Source organism: Myripristis murdjan, chromosome 15 (assembly GCF_902150065.1).
Source record: "Myripristis murdjan chromosome 15, fMyrMur1.1, whole genome shotgun sequence".
Taxonomy (NCBI): Eukaryota; Metazoa; Chordata; class Actinopteri; order Holocentriformes; family Holocentridae; genus Myripristis; species Myripristis murdjan.
In genome coordinates this window covers 11031651-11056412 of record NC_043994.1, presented here as the reverse complement: position 1 = coordinate 11056412, position 24762 = coordinate 11031651, and the positions used below count along the sequence as shown (strand labels likewise).

Genomic DNA, 24762 nt, shown 5'->3' with positions numbered 1-24762 from the left:
TTTTGAGATCAAACTTTTCATTAGCAGCGCATGCTTTCCCAATCATTCCAGGCTAATTCAATTCACATAAATGTCGGATTAAGATTGGAAATGGTATGGTGAGAATAAACAACTGACTCACTGAGAGTGTGTAATGCTCAGACATTTATTATAAAAAAAAAAGTATATTTTTTTTTCAAACTTTGTCATGTTCCAGACCCCAAGTTGCCTTTCATTAAGCTGCAGACCCCCATTTGATGTGGAGTTTACCCCATGACCACTGAAATTAAAGATAAATTAGTTTATGATGTGTTAAATTGTTTAGATGACATACTTAAAAATTTACTAATAGATTCAAAGTGAGAAGAAGTGAGATTAAAGCAGTGAGATTAAAACATCTGGTTGAAATAATCATTCATACATTTTGTTTGTATCGTAACAATTTCTAGCAAATTAAATTATAGTGGAATTAAGCTATTCCTCATTTGCTGAGGATCCCCTGCAAGCCCCTGAAGGATCCCTGAGGGTCTCTGGATCTTTCTTTGAAACCCACTGTTCTACATGACCTGTAGCCCTTTACATGAACTTATAATTCGTTTGAATTGTGCACCATCAATGTCAGTTCTGTCTAGTTGTTGTAGCAGTAGGTGACACAGTTTTCCAAAGGTGGGTACCTCATTACAGAATGAAACATGCTGTTTCCTCTGTTCCCACTGATTATCCTCACAATGCCCGATCAATACCAGAAACAGTGGCGTCAGAACGGCATCATGCTGACTGACAGTGGCGAGCATGACGGCGGCCATGTGCACTTCAACACAGACCCTGCTATTCACGTTCTGCTGCCTTTCATGTTTCAGATCCCCCCTCCACCCACCTACAAAAGGAGGATGAAAAGCAAGGGAGAGGAGTGGGGAGAAAAGAAGAGGGAATAAAAAGAGAGGGAGAGAGAGAAATGCAGGTTTGGCCTCGGGCACTGTGCTGTGATGTAAGAGAGAGAGAGAGTGAGAGCGACAGAGAGAGAGAGGGAAAGAAGGAGGAGGATGGGGGGCGGTGTTTGGTTCACAGAGGGTTTTTGCACATGCAAACATGCTTCAGCGCAGAAAAAAACAAGCAGATGCACAAACATGGACGCGTATGGAGGTGTGCGAGGGCACACACACACACGCACACATATTTCAGGCTGAGGATGCCTGTCAGAGGCCACTGGTCGTGACACACTTCAAGCTGAAATACGTAAATGTTGTTTTTGAGATGATTTTCATATTTGAATGTGGCTGATATTTCACCTTTTGCTTGGTGTTGAAACCCAGGGGTGAGATCATATTCAGGGTAAAGTGCACATTCGTGTGTGTGTGGGCATGTGTGTGTGTGTGTATATGTGTGTGTGGTATTTGCTATAATGTCATGGAGTTACAGGCTTAAACAACTCGACAGAGCTGCAGTGTATGAACCAGGCTCTAGGGCATGGTCTGAAACTGGGCCTACTAATTCCAAAACACACACACACACACACCCACACACACACACACCCCTCCAAAAGCTCTGTGAACAAGTTCCAGCATCTCTCTCTCCAGGCTGTTAACATTGTGGAGCATGCAACTCATCTTCCTTTTTCTCTCTTTCCCTCTACCTGTTCGGTCTCTGTCAAATCATGTCAGTTCAGTTTATTAAGGACCATACCAGTAATTCTGAATTTTTAACCCATTTGCTAGCATTTGCCCACATTTTATATCACAACAAATCATTTTGTAAATCTGGCGGGGGCACCTAAGATTTCAAAACATATAAATCGATCCATCTCCCAATTTGTAGTCATCAAAACACAACAGTTCTGCTGCTTTTAGGCAAACCGATGTGGATGACTTTATTACAGTGATGGAGCACTGGTGTGAAGAAAGTTTGAAAGCTCATGTTCATATTGTAGTTTAATGAATGGAAACAAATGGGTGGATTAAAAAGTACGAAAATGATATCAGACTTTGCTTTGGGAAAAGATTAGCAAGAACCTGAAGTGCATGCATTTTGTAGGTTTTGCGCTCAACATGTAAAATCACTGGCATGCATAAGTAACCATGGGTAAAGTACGTGCTAGAACTCCATCCGTATTTCCAGGTTCCTCTTTTTCTCTATTGCCTCTCCACCTCTCCTCTTTTACCCCCTCTCTCCATCCCTCTCCCCTGTCCTCCCTCGTCTTGTCCTTTCAGAAACCCGATAATCAGAGTATATACGTGCCACACTGCTCCTTCCTAAGTAGCTTCAACGTCCGTCCACTCTCCCTTAAACACTACCCCTCTCCCTCTTTCTCTCTCACTCTCTCCCTGTCTATGCTTTTAAGACGTTCGTAAAAGGAGGTCTTATTGACAAAACAATTGCTTGCTGGGGCTTAAACACTGCCTTTAAAGGGGCATTATTAAATTGCAGACAGGAAGGGGAGGGGCAGCCAACAAGGGAAACCTGATGACCTCGCCATTGATTTTTACATCACCGGAGCGTTAGGAGAACTTAGCAGAGAGATACTGACTGTAGCGAGAGAAGGAGGGAGGCGAGAGAGAAAGAAAGACATTTTATATCTTAACGTTTTAGGCTTTTAGCTGCCGCTCTTATCGAAAGTGGTTTACAATGTGCGAGCAGGTAGGGGGTTCAGTGTCTTGCTCAAGGACATTGATAGGACCCGTGGCTATTGATGAGCCAGAAGCTTGGGACTCACTTAAAGACATTGAGCATCCCCACTGATATCAAGAATGCGCTGTATCACACACACAGCCACAGTTTATTTTGTGTCTCCGGTTTAAATTTGCACACACTAGACAATTAGGCGAGGATGGGGCGATCGCTCACTTAATGACGTACCTGTAATTATCCTGCTGAGTCCTGATATGGTGTTGTGACCTCTAATCCAACGGGAACCACAAGATCCAACATGGTGCCAATTAAAGCAGCAATGCAGCTGGCTTGTACAGCATAATCCAAGAGTTTTGTAGTTAAATGATTGCACTGTGGGTCCAAAAGTACAATATTTACCTCATTATCTCCTAGATCGTCCTGACTAACAATGCTCTGGTTACACACACCCAACAGAAGCAAGCTGAGTCTTGCCAGAGCACTGTAGGCTGTGTGCATAAAGACTATTGCAAGGTCAAAACATGGGAAATTATGAGGTAAATCTTGAGTTTAAGGACTCACAATACAGTTATTTGGCTACAAAACTCATGGATTAGCTCACACAAATTGTTTAAATACATCTGCTAGACAATCGTGTATTTGTTGTCTTTTTTTTTATATCTCTTGGAAGATAATCCCGTAAGCTTCAAATGTTTGACAGAAGGCTGAATCCTGCAGTGGATCCCTGGCTGAAGTGGTGATCAAACTCCTGACCTTTTGGTTACGGGACATCCTCTCCAAAACGCTAGGCCACCTTTCCAGTTCAGAGAGAATCTGGTAGATTGTTTTTTTTTTTTCTCTCTCTCTCTCTCTCATTATACATCTTGACGCAACAAAATTTGGCGAACAAAACTTGAAATATTCAACATTACTGAAAACAAGATAAGAAAAGACATTTTTGGCCACTTAATTTTTAGAAGCATTTTGGTCACCTTTGGGACAAGTTTGACTTCCTATTTTAGTAGCGTATAAAACTCAACAATAGATAAAAATGACTTATTAACTTATTAACTGCATATTAGCAAGTACACGCTCAATTTGTCCCAAAAAGTGCTCCATTTTTATCAATTGCAACACAGTGGCAAGAATCACCCGGGGTCCCATGAATCACCTACAATGCCCTATGGGAAAGATAACACTGAGTATCTGACACCATAAAATACCTATGTGAATGGGGTAAATGTAAAGAAGGGTAGTCCTGATTTGTTCCCTCATTTGTAATTTCAAAATCATTTTTTTTGACCTTTCAAGGACATGTTTGCCCTGAGTCCATTCCTTCCTAACCCTGTCCTAATAATTACACGCTGACTGTACCCTGTTTGATCTGTGTGATCACTTTCAGAGGATTAGAAAGAACTTCTTCACTCTCAGTTACAAACAAAAAGACAGTATAAATGAGCTTTAAACAATTTTACAGATAACAGATTCCTGCATGTCTCCACTGATGACTTTGTGTCCTCAAAATGTATTCAGAAATATTCAGGTAGCATTGGCTTTTCTTTGTGCAATTCTTCTGCTGCTGAAATTTTTACAGCATAAATTTGTATCTATGAACCACTATAGCTGTAATATTTAATATACATGAATTCTTCATGCCGTCTTGATATGATTTGGCGTGTATGCTATACGTCTAATTACGTGTGCATGTGCATTCATGTATGCATGTTGCTGAACGTATAATGTGTCTGTGTTTGTGTGAGCATAACAAGGTATCTGTGTAGCAGCATGCGTTCATTTGCGTTTCGTGGATTTTTATGCATAAACGACTTTAATGTGTGTCTACGTTGTATGGGTGTGTGTCAACAGTACAGTGTTTCAGAGTGTGTGTACATACTTAACTCTTGTCTGGACTGTTTGTTATATTTATGTGCACAGGTGTACTTGTGTGCACTGATGTATTTGTGTGTGCATTTGGGGGTGTCTGTGTGACTGTGCTGTGTGTATATTATCTGTGTGTGCCTCTGTGTGTAAATGTGCGCATGCATTATCACACGCACACATGCATTTTCTCCATTCAAATTGAGATTCCCTGGTGCTGCGTATTTCTGCCAATAATTCATGAGTGATCTGCGCCCCTTGCCGGCCTTTAGCATTTTTATTTAATCTGCTGAGCCCTACCGCGTGCTGGCTCATCAATAATACACACCGACATGTGTGTTAACACATCTATGGTGTGTGTGTGCGTGTGTGAAAGAAAGACCGTGTGTGGGTGTGGATGTGCAGCATGTGATAAAGTATATTAGAGAGAAAGTGTGTGCCTAAAAGAAGGACGTAGGGCGTGAGAGAGTGTGTGTGTGAGAAAGAGAAAAACAGGGAGTGTTTTCCGTCATCAGGCCTCTTGAAAATGAGATCTTGATCTCAATGAGACTATCTGATTAAATAAAGAAAAGATGAAAATGAAAGTGTGTGTATGTGTCTTTATGAAGTGTGTATTAGAGCTGGTTGCATCTGAGAGTGAGTGCGTGTGTGTGTTTGTGTGTGCGAGTGTGTCTGCGCGTGGGGGCGGGAAGCACACATCTCAGGATGATGACTTGTTTATGGCAAAGCGCTCCTTATGTTCTTATGTCAATAACAGAAGGCTGTTGGAGGACAACAAACATGGACGCCCTGCAGCTCATCCGCGGTCATTCAACATGGAATGCCAGAGTGCGTCCGAGAAAGACTTTTGCAAAGTATTTCACGTTTTTTCTCAAGTCCTCCAAGGCTTGATTTCACAGCAAGAAATCTATTTGTGTCTAAGTATATGCATGGGAAATATGTGAGTGTGTGTGACTCTGTATAACTGCATGAGACTATGCATGTGCTTGTGTGTGTGTGTGTGTGTGTGTGTGTGTGTGTGTTCTTCAACAGCGCTGACAAACAGAATCACAGCTAGGGAAATTGCCTCCACCGAATCAGTGGGTCAGGAGGTAACATCACCGGGGGTTGCTATGGAGACACCCAATGGCGGGGCTTCCTAGCCAGCACAACAACAAGCCTGCGAAATGGCAGTTCCCCTAACATAACCTCTCCCACTCTCTCTCTCTCTCTCTCTCTCGCTCTCTCTCTCTCTCTCATCCATTCCTCTTTCTCTGTCTTGCTTTGTCGCTCTCTTTTCTCTCTCTCTCTGTCACCCGTGTCTTTCCCTTTATTGTTTTTTCTTTCTGTCACCTTTCCTTGCTACGATGTACTGTTTGCTCGCTCAAACAACCATGCACGGAAATACGCCTGTGGACAGGTGCGCACACGCGCGCACTCACACACACACATGCACACACACATGCACACACAGTTGTATACAAAGAAATGTGAGGGGGCAGAGGGATCCCAGCATGCAGGGTTTAACAGCTAATACCCCTTAGATTAACCACCCCCGGTTCCTCTCTTACACACACACACACACATACACACACACACACACACACACACACACACACACACACACACACACAATATCTTCCACAAACCCAGATTAACCTCCCCCGATTCGCAGAGTGTGTTGGTCCTGCACAAATACACACACACACACACACACACACACACACCTTCAGGGTGTGCTGCTATCCCCCTACCAATAAAATAAGAAACAAAACGAGAGCACACAGTAAGCCTTTAGTGACCAAGCTACTGTTCATGTGACTGTGTGACTCACACACACACAGACACACACACACACACACACACATAATGGCTTTATCTGCTGTAAGAACTGATCCCCCATGGATTTCAGAGGGGTCACGTGATTTGATAACCTCAACAGGATTCCCTCTGTCAAGAGGCCTTTTTCAACCATTTGTGTCTTTGCCTGAGTGTGTTTGTGTGTGTGTGTGTGTGTGTGTGTGTGTGTGTGTGTGTGTGTGTGTGTGTGCATGTGTGTGTGCGTGCATGCGCGCAAGCCCACTAGAAAATGAATTCTCCATACACTGATACACCATACGCTAATCTAACGTCTGTGTCTGAGGTCTTGGATTGAACAATGGCCGGGAATAATGTTAACATCATTACGATGTTGCTAATGGGGATTTATCATGTCTCATCTTTCTCTATCCCTCTCTTTATCTCTCTCTTTCTCTTCATCTCTTCATTACTCCCTCTCTCTCCCTTTCGGCCCCCTGTCTCTCCTTCTCGCTTTTTCTCCGTCTCTCCCACTGTTAAATCTCCACTTTCATGCTTGCACCTAGCACCTAACTGATACTTTCAGGGATTATTTTAACAACCCCTCAGATCAAACGCCCTCTGCCCGTGCCCTGCCTCAGTTAGCCAGGCTCCGGCCCCTTTAATTAGACATGGCTAATAACACTAAGTATGTGCTGATAGCCATCTCTCTGATAAGGCTACCCGCACAAGGACAGAGGCCCCCTCTCCGCCTCTGACAGCCTTTTAAAGTGCTACCTAGGGTTAAAATGGCTAGTTAGCAACTTCGCTTTACGGCCCTGGCAAGTCAAGCTAATGCCCAATTAAAAAGCTAGTTAGCACTTACAGAGAAACATTAATTTAAAAAGGCAAATTAGCAATCAGGCTATACACTTCTGAGCTAGGTTTTGCGCTTAATGGGCCATCTTAAAAGTCAAACTAGAGTTTAAAAACACACACAAATAATCTATACAAGGATATCTGGTGACTGGACACCCAATAAAATATAACCACCATACAGTTAGACTTCCTGCAACATCACAGAACTGCATTAATTTGGAACTCTTGATAGCGATTGCAATTGCTGCTGTCACCCAGAAAGCAACTGCATTTTCTGTGATTTTCTTATTTGACTTCAAAGTGGACATGGTTATTTATCTGTTCAAGGGGTTTCATTACCCGTTGGGTGTGCAAAATATTTGACTGTAACCTGTATAATTTCTAAACTCCATGTGCATCTATGATAAAATAAGCATTATTTTTTTTTCCCCCCTGTATCCCTGAATAGAGAAATACGCTGTTTATGCTCACTTCAAGGAAAACAGGCTACACAGAGTGGCAGCAGTTGAGACTAAATCATGTTAAATGTGTAATTTACTGACTGAAAAAAATACTGTCAGTGGCATTAAAAGGTAACATTGTTTAAAAATGCCATAAACCCCCAAAACATGTCAGTCAAAGTAAAGCCCTGTAATTAGTCTCAAAGCTACCACTTTCGCAGTAATGATTCTTCAACAACTTGCGCATGTTTTGTGATTTTATTGGATATTTTCAGATGGTAGTTTGACTCTTAATTAACATGGATGCTCATATTTGGGGTGAGTTAGGTTGTTGGCTTGCCATAAGTGGAAAATCACTCCAGGCCATTTCTCTTTAGATGGATTGATCTAGGTGAGGATGGTTTGGTAAGTGGTATGTGAGTGTGTGTTTGTGCTGTGCTGTGTGTGTGTGTGTATGTGTACCTGCCAGCCTGCAAGCAACTGTGTGTATGTGTGTGTGTGTGTGTGTGTGTTGAAAATGGGGGTGGAGTAGGGGCATTAATTCCAATCATTAGGAACTAGGATAGCCTGGGGGGCCAAAACCCCTGAAATCGACTGCATGTAAACTCTGCAATGACTTACCAGTTGTTCACTTGTAGGATGGTGAGGCCTGTGTCTTGCGCCAACTGTTTCTTCTGTTCTTCTGACGGGTAGGGATGCTGTAAGAGGCAGGGAGAAAGACAACACGTAAGAAAAAGCAGAGCGCAAATTGTTTAATGAAGCTACTTGTTGAGAAGGTTTGACATGCCCTCCGTTTGAGAGGTGGCAGAGCGCGCACACACTCACACACTCACACACACACAGACAAAAATATATCTGGTAATGAGAGGTAGAGAGAGAGGGAGATGTGTGTTCATGCTCATTGGTGCATATGTGCGGGTATGTGTATGCGCCTCAGTATGTATCCTGTAAGTATGCAGGAGCCTGTGCACATTCACGCGCCTCTCTTCCCCCGATCATTAATGGAATATGAAATCTTGTAATTAATGGCAGCCAAAAAGGCAAGCCAATTAGAAAGTTAAGTGAAGTGGAGAACCAGCTCTGGTAATTAGGCAGCCTCTTACACAAATGTATTCGCGTCGACACCCCTCCTTCCTTCACCCCTTTGCATACGTAATCAGAGAGGGGGGAATATGTAGCATCGACCCCTCGGAATACCGACAAATGAATGTAAAATCTCTTGTCTTTATCGCTGCCGGTTGCTTTTTATCCCTCATTCAGTTGGTAGAATAACACCGCGTCTGTCCCGTGTGTTCGCCACTTTGCTGGAATTATTCCACGGCATTGACGGTAAGGCGCTGTAAATACAGAAAGCCTTCTAGGCTTCATGCTTTTGAGTACAGATGTACATAGGAATGAGCATTTCCCCCAAATCATATGCTGTAGAAAACATCCATCTCAGCAAGTGATTTAGTCTATTTTTGAGTCTTTAGAATCTTTTTTTTTTCTAAAACAAGTGTAAAGAGCTGCCAGCAGGCTGAGATAATTTTATATTTCTCCAATGCAAATCAATTTCCCATATTTTCCCCACGGGAATAATTAAAGTTCAAGCTCATCTTTATCTTGTGTTAACTTTTGTTGGGGGGCGGGAGGTTTCTTTGTGAATCAAGCGGCATCGTATTGATATTAGCGGAGTGATTCGACATTTTGCAAGATGCTGTCATTTGTTGAAGAATTTGTTCAGACAAACACAATGATCTGCACTCAAACAAGGGAAATGATCTTTCCCAAGTGTCAGATTTTTTGGTTCGTTTTAAGACTCACAAATATAATGCATGACTCATAATTACATGATTAAATGACAGTTGGGCCACGACCATTATTGGAAAAACACACCAAGCTGACTTCAAGCCCAGTGTTTTTTGAGAAGCATGACCGACTCTGTTCCCTCCCGCAGAAGAAGCCAGCTGAAAGCGGTTAAAGCCGAGCCACCTGTTTAAATATATAGGATGAATAAATTGGATAAATGTGAACTTGGGGAGTGTGTTGATTTATATTGGAGTGGGGGGTATCACAGTTGCACGGAGCCTTGTTCATGGAGGACAATGTGCTGTTCATGACTGAGACAAGACATGGACTGTGCTGGCCACCATAGGCAGGCTATAAAAGACGTGGAGAGCGGAGTCGGGGAGGGGTAGATGGTTGAAGGACGGGAACGGAAAGCTTTAACCGCACTGAACTGTATTTCGAAAATGTTATATCCAATTCATGATGAATGAGCGCATAAATAAATACCTCTAGTGCATCAATCCACGTCACTAAAACAGGTTTCATTCTGTGAAACCTTTCGTTTTAAGATTTTAGTTTTTAGTTTAATTTCAGGCAACCAAGGAATTAAATTACCTGGAATCCACTTTTATCTTTGAAGTCACAATAACATAAAAATAAATCAAATGAAAGGAAAAATGACTTTTTGGCAGTTACATTATGGTGTAGCAGCAGGAAAATACAACCAATCCTATGCCAATAGACACTTTATATGAAATCTCAGTACGCTGAATCATTCTCATCTGGTTTTGAGCACTTTTGTGACCTGTGCTTAAAGCTGAGAAGCAAAAGAAACATAGAGCAAACTTGCGCAGGCCATTTAATTGTGGTATTATTTTCAAAACGTCTGTGTTTCTTGCTCAGACACTTTGACGGAGATAGACACATCAGCAGCTGTGAGGATCGAACATGTGACTTTCTGCTCAGTATCTCTATCAGCCAGGCTCCCCTGCCAGTCTACTTTTATTCATTTATAAATCTCATGCAGACATGACAGACAATAGGCGCTACACATAGGGCTACTGGATAATATATGTAGCATGTCAAAGAAGAACACACACTTAATGATCAATCAGACATGCAAAATCAGTGCGGCGCCACGATTTTCATTTTTTTTTTTCATCATATTTTTTTTTTTCTAGCGCATAATGAAGAGGAATGTCTTTACGGTAATGTCGTCAGGGAAGAAAGGGGAAGAGAAGCAGGGGAGAGAGAGAGAGAGAGGGGGAAAGAGAGAATAAAAAAGAAGGGAGACAGATTTTTCCCAGCCCTCCCTCGTCCATGTGATTGGTTGTGGGGAGTGGGAATGCAGGGAGGCTAATTTCATGCACTAACTTATAATTGCACTGTCGCCTCTGGCCAAATCTGTGTCCACTTCTTTTCTACAACCATTTCTGTGTGTGTATATGTGTGTGTGTGTGTGTGTGTGTGTATGTGTGAACTGTGTGTCCATGCACATGCAGGCTATGTTTGTGCTGTGTGTGTGTGTGTTTGTGTGCGCGTGCGTGAGTATCTTCCATACAGCAGACTGATTGGCTAATCATATCAGAGTTATAATACTGTCTGTGTATCGGTGGCGCCACACAAACTGTGTGTGTTTTTGTGCATGAGCTTTTCCAAAAGTGAGAAAACAGCATTCCTTAGGCAAAGGCCGGTGTCATCTGATGCCCCAACGCTCAGAGCACTTTACGTACCCACACCACATACAGTGCCACACACACACACACACACACACACCCCTGACATATTAAAGCATATGAACAGTGTGTCTTTTATGTCTTTTCTGTCTAACAAACATGAAGAAGATCAATGTGTCCATTCTATGTGTTGTGGATCTGTGGGAGAAGGAGCGTCCACCTCGTGATAGAAGAGGTGGGGGGGGGTGGAGGGAGGGCAGTGCCGCACGCCAGGGGCCATGACACTGCACAATACACTCTGTTTCACTACCCCCCTACCCGTCTCTAGCCTCCTAACACACACACACACACACACACACACACACACACAATCTCAAACGTGAACAGACATACACTCATCAGTGAGAGAAAACTACCCTCTTACACAGGTCGTGCTGCTAATATAAGCCTTCTGCATGGTGTGTACCACACACTGTAATGACACACAACGCGCACTAACATGGGCCAAACACACACTCGAAACAAAAGAGTTCCCAGGCAGAAGAGAGCGCCGTCAACAAGCCAGTACATCAAAACTGTTTTTGTCCTGCTTTTTCCGAACCGCCAAATTAGCTCCTATCTGTCAAAACACTGTGATTTAGCTTCTCGGTCGGCAACAAGTCGCCCAGCTTTAATATTGTCTGAGAGCGATTCTGGTGTCTTTTAACGGCCTTTGGCTGCGGTTCAGCGGGGTGAGAGAGAAAGAGAGAGAGAGAGAAAGAGGGAGAGCGAGAGAGAGAAAGCCCTTTAGTGAGAAAAGCAATAACATGTTCTTTAAAAGAGCAGATGGAAAGTTTCGGCGCATCCTTCCTTCCCTCCCTCCCTCCCGCCATCCCGCCCCTCCCGCCCTCTCTTCTTCCCTCCGCCTATCTTAATGATATGTCTTCTCCAAATATACAGCTCCTTTCATGAGAATTTCCACCCTGCTTGCTGCACTGCGCTGGGCTCGGAGCATGTGGGTGCCAGGAGGGGTGTGTGTGTGTGTGTGTTTTCGCTTTTCTCTCTTCTGTCTATCTTATCAGTCGGAGTGAGTGTGCATGTATGTGCGAGCGTGCATGCGTGGGTGCGGGCGTGCATGTGTGTGTGTGTCTTCACTTGAGTCAACAGGCTTGCATGTGTGTGCATGTGCGTATTAGTAAGTTCATCTGTGCGTGGACATCAGCGAGTGTGTGTGTGTGTGTGTGTTTGTGCTCATTTGAGCCACTGAGCTCACTAGTGCCTGTATATGAGTAAGTTCATCCGTGCGTGGTCATATGTGTGTGTGTGTGCATGTGTGTGTCTGGGTATGTATGTGTGTGTGTGGGTGAGTAACAGAGCATCAGTAACATTCCCTCCCTGTCTGCCCGTCTTCCTCTCTGACCCCCTCAGACAAGAACAAGAGAGAGATGGATGGAGAGAAGAGAGGAGGAGGGAAAAACAGACAGAGAAAGAGAGAGAGAGGAAGAAGGAGGCAGGGGAGGAGACATGGAAGTGGATATCTGGAGCCCCGGGGGTTTATCATGGAGATAAGAGCATAAATATACTGCAAGACCCCTCTCTACTTCCCCTGTCCCATGCCAAACCCGGGACAAAAATATTCTCTCCAGGGTTATAGAAAAATAACAACCAGTTACCAATTATTTCTCATAGATAATGGGAAAAAAATAACAGTAATCCGATTATATTATAACATGGGTCATTTGTTGGATTACTTCTAAACAGGCATGAAGGGGAAAAGACACTTTAATTGTGAGCTTTCAGCCAATAAAACCTTTTCTATGGAAAGTTTAACTTTGTATTGTGCCGTCTTTGGAGGCAAAGTGATCCAAAAGCCACTCAAGTGACTAGTCAGATTACATTCCTTCAACTTTGAGTGGGTAAAGAAAAGTCGGTGCCTCACTCTAAATGTGAGAAAGGTCGCCTACGCTGTTACGATTAAACGTCTTGGTGATTTCCTGGTCTACATTCATATTTACATTTGAGGCTGAAACTTTAGACCAGAGTGACTTTCAATTTATGAGCCAGTTTCTCATGGACGCTGCGATAAAGCATATGGCTGCTGAAGAGATCTACATTTTCATCCATCATATACTACCATTCTAAATAATCTACAAATATCCCACAGGACTGAGAATTTACAAAAAATGAACACAGAAGACAAACTTCCCAAGTGGCATGGCCCCAAGGATTTCCTCTGCTTTCTTCGGTGTTTACAAGGTGTTACTGTCACTGTCAATGTGAGGACAAAGAAAGAGAAAGGAGAGAAAGGAGAGGCAGGGAGAGGCAGAAACACAGTGTGTGGGAGAGAGATCAACAGAAAAAAAAGAGAGACTTTTTTTGTCTTATCGCTCCTTCGTCTGGGATGCTCCGGTTCACCACGAGGGGAGAACTATTTCGGAAGTTTCTTTTATCTCGCTGCTTTTCCCTTTTTTTTCCTCCCTCTTGTCTCTCCTCCCTTCTCTTAATCTCGCCTCCTCAGCAAAACCTGCTTTCTGTCTCTCCTACTCCTTCTCTTTCTCTCTCTCTTTTTACTATGTATTTGTAAAGTTTCATTCCAAAACAGGATATCCACCTTCATAAAATTACAGTTGTTAATTTTGCAAAACCTTGAAGTTAGCCATTCTAAAATACTAATCCTGGCATGTATGGGGATGGAAGCACTGATCCTTTAACTTCTGAGTGATTAAATTCAAAGGGCTTTCATGTAAAGATGTGTTTTACAAATTAAAACACTTTTTAAAATGAGACCCTGCGTTTGAATACCAATAATTGTCCCACTCTGTGTGTGTGTGTGTGTGTGCGTGTGTGTGTGTGTGTGTGTGTGTGTTTGCGAATCTGTCCTAGTTAACCAATTCACTACAACCACAGTCCTCTCAATCCTGTTCCTTCCTTAGCCATTAGCGTTATGGTGTTATCGTTGCATATATTTCTATTTAAAGCAACGCTTCCCAAGCCTGTGCGCATCCCATTAAAAAGGCTTGACACGCCACATTAGCTTTATGAAACGGCAAGCATGAAACAGGATGGAGGGAGGAATGAGAGAGAGGAAAATCATATGTTGTCACAGTCATATGATGTCCTTCAAAAACAGGGGCATGACACTGCAGAATATCGGATGGATGGCGTTGGGTTTTGACATACAGAGAAGACAATCAATGCCACAAAGTTGAAAGAAGTGTAGTAAACAAGCCACTTTCGGGAACTTGTCCGCCTTTGACGAGTTACCTGAGTTGTCCTGATGAACCTCGCCCCAAATCAAGTAGATTACAACAACATAAAAACAACTAAGTGTGATTGTTGACCTCGGTCTGGTAGTTTGAGGAAAAAGTGGGCAGCCATGACTTCGCCAGGTCCGCTCGCCCCAACGTTCCCAGGTCTAATTTCCGTGGAAACCAAGCTGCCCATCAGGAATGCCTGACGGCTAATCCGGGGGCCTTTTTGGCCAGAAGGGCATCAGAGCATCGTATCAAACTGTCTCACACACACACGTACACACAATTTACTGGAAGTGCAGTCTAATTCTTGCCAGCAGTGTATGAGATTACCTTAAATATTTGGGGAGGCGAGCACATTGTTATCCTAACAACAAATGGCCAGGCCCCTTGAGCATGTACAGACTTTAAAACCCGCTCTCCAAACCGTAAGCCTGTCGTATCTCATCCAACAAGCTTCCAATTTCCCAAATTTTCGAGCTCATTCAGTGGAAGTTCCAGCCTCTGTGTGTGTTTTCACGCTGCGCTGTGAGAGCTACGCCATTTCAAATTCCTCTCTGTGTAGGTGGCATCGACTGACATCCCTTTGACTTCATTAGGGAGCAGGGACCCAGCAACAAAGCTGGCTCTGGGAGAAAGGGGGGATTAAAGAAACAAAGAAAAGGGAGTGAGAGCGAACAAAACAACAACAGGGAAAAAAAAAAAAACAACAACAATGCACCCCTAACCTAATTTCCTCTGATTCAGACTGCTCCGATACAAAATAACAAAACAGAGCGAAAAACAGATCTTTAGAGAGATTCGAAATGAACAGGCCGAGGGTTTGAGAGTGCCATCTGCGAGGTCTGCGCAAAATAAACGCTCTCCCGTCTTGGTGTTGTAAAGTGCAAAAAAAAAAAAAAAAAAAAGGAGAAACAGCCTCTTTCATGGCATCGGGCTCCGGTTGTGAAGTTCATAACAGGCTAAACTAAACCAACACAAAGCTTGTAGCATGAATAATTCACTATAGCCTTGTTTTTTTTTTTTGTTTTTTTTTTTCCTCCAAAGCCTCAACATACACACCAGGAATGGTGAAGCGGCCGCCTCTTATAAGTTTTGGTCATCAAATCTCTCCATCTATCCTAGAGATAAAGCAAGTGGGGGGAAACACAGATGTTCCTGGGCTTTCCATTCATTAATGAGCATTTCTCTCTCAAAAAAACAGCTTTTGTTGGTTTAGGGAAATCGCACAGCGCTCTTGCCTATGGGAATGAGATAAATCTAGTTAGCTAGCGAGGCAAAGGGTGAAAAGTATGTCATTAAAGCTCAGCTACAAAGTGGATTAGACAATGTACAGCATAACCGGCTTCTGTAGTATGATAATTGATGATTAGCATCATTCATTGCCTTTCTCAGACTCTAAGGGCACACTTTATTATGCATGTGAGTAGCCACCGCTGTAGCTGCAACTGCTGCTGTTGTGGAACAGGGTGTGGACTGTGTGCTTTACAATAGGGTGTGTCTGTACCCTGTGTGTGTGTGTGTGTGTGTGTGTGTCCTGGAGCTTACGCCACGTATGCACATATAGATTGCAAGTCTCATGTCTCACGCCGTGTATTGTTGGGCTTGAGACAGAATGTAAAGGGCAAAGTCTGTTTATACTGTTTAAGTGCTGTGAGAATCGTCTTGCATTGTGTGATGTGCGTGCAGTGTGTGCACTCTCCATTTGCTTTGCCTGAGAGTGAGGGCGTGCCTCATTAGCCCTCCCTATTCCAGCTCAGGGGAGGCTAAATTTATTAAGGGGGCCGGATGTTGCACAACACCTGCTGCTGTGCTTCCCTCTGTGCAATAAAGAGAAGAGGGTGGAGCATGCTAGCTCGTGCTAGCGGTAAGCGCTGCTCGTTGGACTGAGGCTGATGAGCTGGGGCTAATTCAGGGGGTGATTATGTAGTTTGCTGGACCACTAAACCTCTTTAAGCCAGTAATTACCGCCTATTTGAGCGAGGGGAGGCACTCCAAAGCAATCGGTACTTGCACCAAGTGGCGCGGTGAACGGCAGCCACAGCTGGAGGTGGGCTGCCTCAGGGCTGCCTGGGTTGGAGGGGGTGTGCAAATGGGGAGTAGGAGGGATCCACAAAGCCTCATCGCAGTCAGGTAGAAAGCGGAGAGAGAGCAGCGGGATGCCCCTCGGAGCGCCGGCATGCTAGCTCCGAGCTACACTGCTCGGAGCTAGCATCCTTGAGGTGAATCTAAGCCAAAAACAAATGTTCGCTTGTAACAGAGCGATAGTACACAGAGCTACAATGCAACAAAGTGTTGCTATGGGTTCTGCAGCAACACAACAAAAACTATTAAACAGTTTCCTTCCTAACCGCACAAACCCGGTGGACTACGCTGGGATTAGAGCGAGCGAGCGCGGTGGAACATGATTTTGCGGCGAGGAGCGATGGAGCTTTTTTTAGGCTCGGTGTCCATGACATCCAAGTGGGAATCACGTTCTCAGATTGCACCTCGACCAAGGGGGAATCCATTTCATTTCACCTGACTTTCAAGGAAATTTGACTTTACGTAATGCCACTGAAATCTGATCTCTCTGAGGAAGCAATTTGGGGACCACAGAACATTCTAATAACCCTGGCGATATTATTATGTTATTATCATAATTACCCTTTTGCCCCCGACGTTTTAATTAGAAACTCACCGTTGGCCCCAAGGGGGGGAAAGGAACCTGGGTTGGGGGAATGCTGAAACTAGGTAAAGGTATTTCACAATTGCTCCCTTATGCTCTTTGGAGCGGCAAGTACAAGAGAGAAGGAGGACGCGGGAGTCGGGCGATGCTATTGAAAGATGAAGCTCTCACACTTCCCTCCCTCCCTCCCTCCCTTCCTCATCTTGTCTTTATTTTTCTCCTTGACATCTCTGTCATTCCAAGTACACCTACACCCCTCCTTCCTCTTTCTCTCTGTCTTCCTTTTTCCCACCCATCCCTTGCTCTCTCAATCTCTACGCTCTATATTTAGCCCCTTGCTTAACTATCTGCCTCTTTCTCGCCTCCTCTTTTCTCCCCTTTCCACTTTTACTCCTCTCCTTTATTGTTCTCGTCTTCTCCTCCGCCCCCGCCTTTGATATCCCGGCCTCTTTCCCCTCAACCGGTTCCCTGCCTTTCCCGTATTCCCTCTCTCTACCTTCATCTCCGGCAGCGGAGGGCCTTCTCCATCAGTGCACCGCTTTTACAAATCAATGACTTAATCTGTCGTAACAAACAAGTGAGCAGCACCCTCAGCCTTGCGCCCCCCCCCCCCCCCCCCCCCCCCCCCCCCCCCTCCCCACACACCCCCGCCATGACTACTGCTGTGACGCCCAGCGTGCCTCACAGAGAGGGAGGAAGAAAGGCACCGAAAAGACAGACTAATGTTACAATGTGAAAGGCAGAGATATGAGGGAGGGAGAGAGTATGTTAGAAGATGGAGAAACGGAGAGAGCGTGGGTAAGAAAGCGAAAGCGGAAACGTGGATGGGAGGAACGCAAACACATTGAAAAGAAAGTATGGATGACAAAGTGTGAAAAAATGCAGCAGTTATGTAAAAAAAACAAAAAAAACAAAGGTGGGATGAGGATGAGGACAGTGTCTGTGTTTTCCCACCATATCTCCTCTCCCAGCCCTTAGCTGTGTCCGACTCCTCTACCATGAGTTATTGCCTGTCTGCATTCACCACCTGGTTCACTAGCTATGATTTCTCTCACTCCACTGGACACACACACACACACACACACACACACGCACACAGAGAGACTGACACATACACAGGGACACACACGCTGATACACAGCCATGTACACACACACACACACACACCTACCCATTCCCCTCCACAGGGGCACCTTGGATCAGCTGGCACAGTGTAAACACACCACCAGTGTGCACATACCTCCCATGCCACCTGCCTCTAGTACATTATAAGCTATATATTACCCAGGAAACACTTCCAATGATAAAATTATAAGACGAATGTGTGCACAGTGATGATTTATGACGCATACATCATGGGATGTATCATATATAAATCATAGCTCTCCTCCAATGCCTTTGAAACGGTGTAAGTGCACCAATATTGCAGTGATATCATAGTTCAAGGCCATGAAAATGTAAGGCAGTGCAGCTGGACTTTAAAGGAAAAATGGAGGAAGAGTGTCGGAGAGGGAGAGGGTGAGAGAGAGGGGAAAGGGGAAGAGACAGAAAGCATGCATAAAAGATAGGAAAGCCTTATGTTTTTTCCTGAAGAAGTGTTTTGTCTAAGAGGGAGACGGAGTGTAAGAGAGAGAGAGAGAGAGAGAGAGAGAGAGGAGGCTCACGCATGGGCGAGAATACAAGTGGGAGGAACTGGATTGATAAATTAGTTCAGCCAACGTGCAAACTGATTACCGCGACGGCAACGCCATAGAATCCATCGGGCACACACGCAGAGTGAGACACGAAGGCGCACACACACACACACACACACACACACTCACACACACACATACACAGAGCACTCAGGAAAGAGACATGACAATGACACACACACAAGAAATGGCACAACTGCAATCACACACACACTCACGCACACACACACACACACACACACACACACACTAAATGTATCTGGGGCAGTCTAGGCTGCAGCTGCTGTAAGTAAAAGGTATTGAGCTGCTGACTCCAGCCAGATAAGATCCCACAATCCTCTGGGTCACCAAACACAGCCTAATGGCTAATGGCTAACAGCTAGAGCTAATGTGATTTCGCACTTAGCGGAGTTAATATATCACTGGCTGAACCATATTATTCTACGTCCAGCGACGCAAACACGTCCTTTCCAAGTGCTCAACATTGCAATGCCAAGGGTGCATCTTTTGAGGGGTTTTATACAAAAAGAAGAGACATAATGTGTAACCTAGGGTCTCTCTTTACTGCCAGTGGGAGATGCTAAGCGGCTAACGTGGCTAACGTCTGAGTGCTGGATGCATGCATTCCATCGAGCTAACCACAGACTTATGATAATATTTTCCCCTGTCTCTTCTGCACGTCAACTTGCCACTCAGCCTCCAATAAATACCAGAGTGATAGTGGGGAACTCCACACTCCACCCAAGCGCTGACGTTACCACTATAGGCTATGCTATGTGTGTGTCAGTTTGCTATGTGTGTGTGTGTGTGTGTCTGAGGCCTCCTCTTTGGATATGTAGCTCATCATAAACTGATTAGTGGGTACCAAACCAAGAGTGATTTCGCACATCCGAGATATTGGGCCTTGGTCCACTTTGCAGTCAGCCAAACGAGGCCTGAACACACACACACACACACACGCATGCACGCACACCCACACTCATCACATCCAGCTGATAATGAAAAATAGGACGAGTGTGAAACACGGCTTTAGCATGAGGCCATCAATCACCTTCGCATGCAGCAATGAAACCACACACTGAACTGTCTCATAGTTTCCCAGCTATGAAATGATGCAAGGATGAGGGGAGGAGCGGGAGAGGAGAGGAGGAAGGGAACGAAGGAGAAGAACAACACTTACGGCATTCCATTGTTGCATGCTTGGGTTTTAAAATATGACACCAAATGACCATAAAGGTGTTCTTAGACTCGCGTATTACATTTACTGACTTTTTGTACCAGGCTGGAAAGTTTAAGAGTCCCTGCTTGGTATAATAATCTAATCTTGGGAACTCTTTGACTATAAATTGAAAAAAACGCAATCTAAGAAGCAGTTCATATGGTTTGACTAGAAACCAGTCCCTATGTGTGTGTGTGTGTGTGTGTTTGCATGTGTGAGTGTGTGAGTGTATGTGCACTTTGGAAAGCAATGTTGGATCTCTGGCAACTCCTGATCCCCTCCAGTGCTACTGACTGACCTTGAGGCTCTGTAAAGTTCTCACGTTCTCAAGGAAACATGCCGTCCACCCCCTTGACCAGCGCCAGACCAGCACACACATACCATCAAGCACACACACACATACACACACACACACACACACACACACACACGCTTGTGTCTGGTCTGGTTCTGTGGCAGCCATTTTGGAGAGGTTCAAAGGTGACAGGAATTAAAAGTTAACTGCCCTTGAGGGCTTTTAAAGCAAGGAGGAAAACGATACAAGAAGCTGAGAGGAGAGAGAGAGAAGGTGCGAGAGAAAGCTGAATAAAAGGGAAAGCCAAAAAAAAAAAAAAAAAGACACATAATGTAAAGGCATGGAGGAAAAATACTGTGTGGCATGTTGGTCCATCTACTGTACCTGTCTAACAGACCTGTGTTTATCTTAAGGGTATTAGATTAAGGGAAACTGCCACATAAGACAATTTGGCTGCTAATATCAACTGAAGCAAGTCAGAAACAAATGCAAGGAATTATTTCAAGCTACATGGATTTTTGAAGGATACTGTCAGAATTTTAGGATTGAAGCAATTACAGATTTTTTTTTTTTTTTTAACCGAAATTAAATATATTTCAATGAGACATTTATGCCAAAAATCCTGAAGTTACAAATATTCCATGTTGTCCCCGGAATTTTATTCTTGTCATCATGGGACACTTAAACTCTACTGAAAAGCTTCTAGATATGGGTTGGTACTGCACTTACTCAGTGGTAGAGAAACTCAATACATTACTAGTATCAGCTGAGGCAAGTTAGAAACAAATGCAAGGATTTATTTTGAGCTATATGGATTTTTGAAGTACTTTTGGATGGAAGCAACTGATATCCGATATCTGATATTATACCTGCCAAAATTCAATCAACTGAAATTAGATTTATGCCAAAAAATGGATAAAAAACTCATACATATTCAGTGTTTTCCCCAGAATCTCATTCTTGGTGAGGGTAGAAAAGCTTTAAACAGCATATAGACCATCATGAGACACTAAAACTCTAAAGTGACAGTCGAGACTAATGAAACGCCTTTGGGTTGGTGCTAAACCTATTCAGCGGTAGGAAAACTCTTGGATAAATGTCTGCCCGTAAGTGACGAAATAACTTTCAAAAGGCATTATTTAACAATTCAGCGACCCAATAAATGATGAAAAGAAGATGATATCAGTCAGATATTTTAGCAAAACAGTGCATTATTTGAATTCCCCGGGTCTGCTTTGTATCAGTGTCTTCATCCATCTACTGTATCCCTCCACCCGTCCATCCATCCACTGATCCATCCATCATTCCACCCATCCATCATGACACAGATGGCCTTTCAGGGGTCCATGTCAGGACTGATGGCTTCCCTCTGCCTCGGCCATACGGACTCCACCATTACCACCCCCACCCTGACCCCTTGCACATACACACACACACACACACACACACACACATATATATATACCCATCCCCTCCACTTGTACCAGATGGACCAGTCCTAACTATGTCCCACTCCCACTATCTACCCTCCTGGAAAAGACGGGTCATCAGCCTTTAATGCACACACACTAAAACAAACATGCATACGCTCGCATGGTGCACACACATACACACAAAGGTCTCATGCAATTGTTGCCATTAATGTCTGTGTGTATGTGTGTGTGTGTGTGTGCGTGTGAGGGTCAGTCCACAAAGAGAAGCCCCCAAAGAGAGCTGTCTGCCTTCGGTCCCTAGGGCCTGTCAAGAGGGATAATTGATGATGTTTTCATTACAAGGTGTGGGGTAATGTGGGGGTTGGGGCACGGTGTGTGTGTGTGTGTGTGTTTTGGCGGATGGGGGGGTAGGTAGGTTGACTCAGCTGCCTCCTCTTTGACACCAAGCGCTCCTACGATTGGTAGGGACAAGTCATTGCTTCCAAATGCCCTCTTGCACACAAGCTCTCACACACACATACCTCTACACACACACACACACACACACACACACACAGCCCAAAGCCAATTCCACTGCTGGAACTAAACTATCAGAAACCCAATGACAACACTGAGAATAAGACTAACTTGTTCTCTTGTTTTCCCCTCTCTCTCTCTCTGTCTAGTCACACTGTCACGCCAAGCCTTTGGCAGATCTGTCTGTCTCTCGTCTCTTAGGATCTCTTTGAAATCCTAATGCAGTGGCGCCTAAGATTCTGACTGCAACTCTCATTGAATTAAGGCCTAATCGGAGACATCAGGCCACATAGGCCACTATATTACATTACAATATCAAGATGGACATTACGCCCTTGTTGTCGTTTATGAATGAATGAATAAAAACACAGATATAGGAAGTCAGCTGATGCCCTTTCAGTTACTGTTGCAATTACGATGACAGGGCCAATTCTGTGTGGGGAAATATTTTGTTTGACACAGGATGGGCCAATAGGATGACACCCCGCCGTGTCTGGGTTGCCACGGCGCGCCAGGGTTGCCGTGGTTGACCAGGGCGCTGACATGTCCAGGCTCCAGCAATAAACAGCCAGTGACTAATGGCATCCGAGGCAGGGGCGAACTCTGACCTGAAGAATTTTTTTTTCCTTCCCTTCTGTTGTTTGGATGAGACTTTGCATATCTGGTGGGTACTTAGCTGAGAAGTGCAGGGACTGATAAGATTATAGTTTCCTTCATACTTAAACTGAGTGCTCTAACACCATGTTCAGACAGCACACGTTACGTCAGGGCGTCAAGCAGTAACCGCTGTCTTTTCCATATTAAATAGCACATCTGGTTCATCTGTCAAAAGCCTGATGTTGAGCCTTGCTCCGCTGTGGCGTTGATGGGTGCCTGTTCTATTTTTTGACACAACACCCAGAGTTTATGGGAATTTGACTGTACATCTGACATCCTCTCTCAGAAAATACAGTGTAAAGACAAAATATTGGACAAGGAAAGACTGATCATCAAGTTTAGAGGAAAACTTCAGCCTTGGTGAGGTATGTTTTGCTGTGCAGCTGATTTCTTCAGTGCGGTCTCTAGTTAGCTTGCATAGAGGTTATGCAGTTCAATTGCCAATCATTTCAGGTTGGGTTGGGTAGAAGCTGTTGGTTCCTTCGTGGTTGCTGGTTTTATTGGTGCTGACGCAGTGGTGAATCATGTGTGAATAGCAGGGGAAGCGTGATGCTCCAAAACCAATGTGACATGTCCTGCCTGAAGACGGTGTTTAGAGTAACAGTTTGCAATGTTTTCATGAAAGTGTATGTCTGTTTTGCTTATCTATCGCCAACCTATAGCCAATTCAATACTTTTTTTTTTTTTTTTTTTTACATTTTCTCCTCTAACACTCAGGGGTAAATCCACAATTTACACCAATAAAACAAAAAGAAACAGTGCATTTCACAAAACACCTGCAAACGGTGAAATGCACCCCTAACTGTGCTGACAAGCAAACAGCATCACGGTGTACCTTCAGTATTTGCACATATTAAAACAAGGTAATAGGCATAGATTTGGTGCACGATTGGCGAGTTGGTGGTAACTGCAGTGCACTTACAAGTGGTAAAGGTATTGTCATGCTTGATGTGCTTGAGAGTGGATATTTTGAAGGACAGTATCACTTTTTGATAGGCAGATACAGGTTGACAGGTCAAACATTTCTTACTGTACTTGATGACATCAAGGATGACGTTAACCCTGCCTGTTGTGCTCTTGGCAACATTTAGAATTTGCCACAAGGACAATTACAATCAGATTCAAAACAAGGGCAAATTGCACTCAGCTGCAAAACTTTTATGGCTGTGTTTGCGTTGTAATATCATTAGAGCAATTTCTTTTGTGAATCAGACCTTGAGACGGGGAAGATAGCAGTTGTAAGTCCCAAAGATGCTGCAAAAAAACTAAAGTTTTTTTTTTTTTTTTTTTTTTTTTCTCAAAGCAATCACCTTATTCTAAACAACAGAGAACTTCCAGTGCTAAAGATTCACCATGCAAAATTATAAAGGGTTGATTTAAGTGAGGAAAGTCATCTCACAAAAAACATGGAATAAGCATGTCATTTGATGGATGAGTATACATGATTCTCTTCGTCGGACCAGGCAATTAGACCCTTGCCACTTTTGAATAGTCCACCTTTAGTAGAGTGAAGTAGGTTTCTTGATTTGGTCCGACTTTGCGAATCATGTAGACTCAACTATCAAATTCTGTGCTTGCTCCACATTTTTGTCCACTGAGCCTGAAGGGTCCCCACTTCAGTCAGCCCTCCACAGTGTTGCACAGTGAACCTTTAAATTCTGTCCTGTTCCATTCTCCTCCCCACTCCTCTGCTCTCCTCTGCTCCACTGTGCTGTGTTTTCTTGCATGCCAAACTTAACCATTAGGAATCAGGGCAAAATATCTGACCCTTTACGAGTGGCATAACCCCGCACCCAGCCCCCCGCCAGCCTCCATCCATTCATCCATCACCCTCCCCTCACCCCTGCCCACCGTATGTCTGGATTCCTCCACCACCCAGGGCCTGCGACGGCGAGGCTCCTGGCCTCCTCTGCCTGTGCAGAAATGAATTATATCGCTTTTCACACCTGTTTCTGCTCAAAACCCCCTGCTGCACGCTGCTGTGTTAAAAAACCTTTCCATGAGGGGGAGGGTTGTGTGGGGGGGCTCCCCTAGCTCGGCTACATCTGCGTACGCGAGCAGCTAAATTAGAC

The 24762-nt window shown here is 44.2% G+C and overlaps 1 protein-coding gene across 1 annotated transcript in view; it reads right to left on the bottom strand.

Annotated features, from left to right (window-relative positions):
- meis1b (Meis homeobox 1 b) overlaps nucleotides 1–24762 on the bottom strand; it is a 91116-nt gene that overhangs the window by 19320 nt on the left and 47034 nt on the right. Inside the window, exon 9 of the mRNA XM_030070358.1 lies at nucleotides 8157–8233. Coding sequence (XP_029926218.1) covers nucleotides 8157–8233 — 77 coding nt within the window. The remainder of the gene's footprint in view (nucleotides 1–8156; nucleotides 8234–24762) is intronic.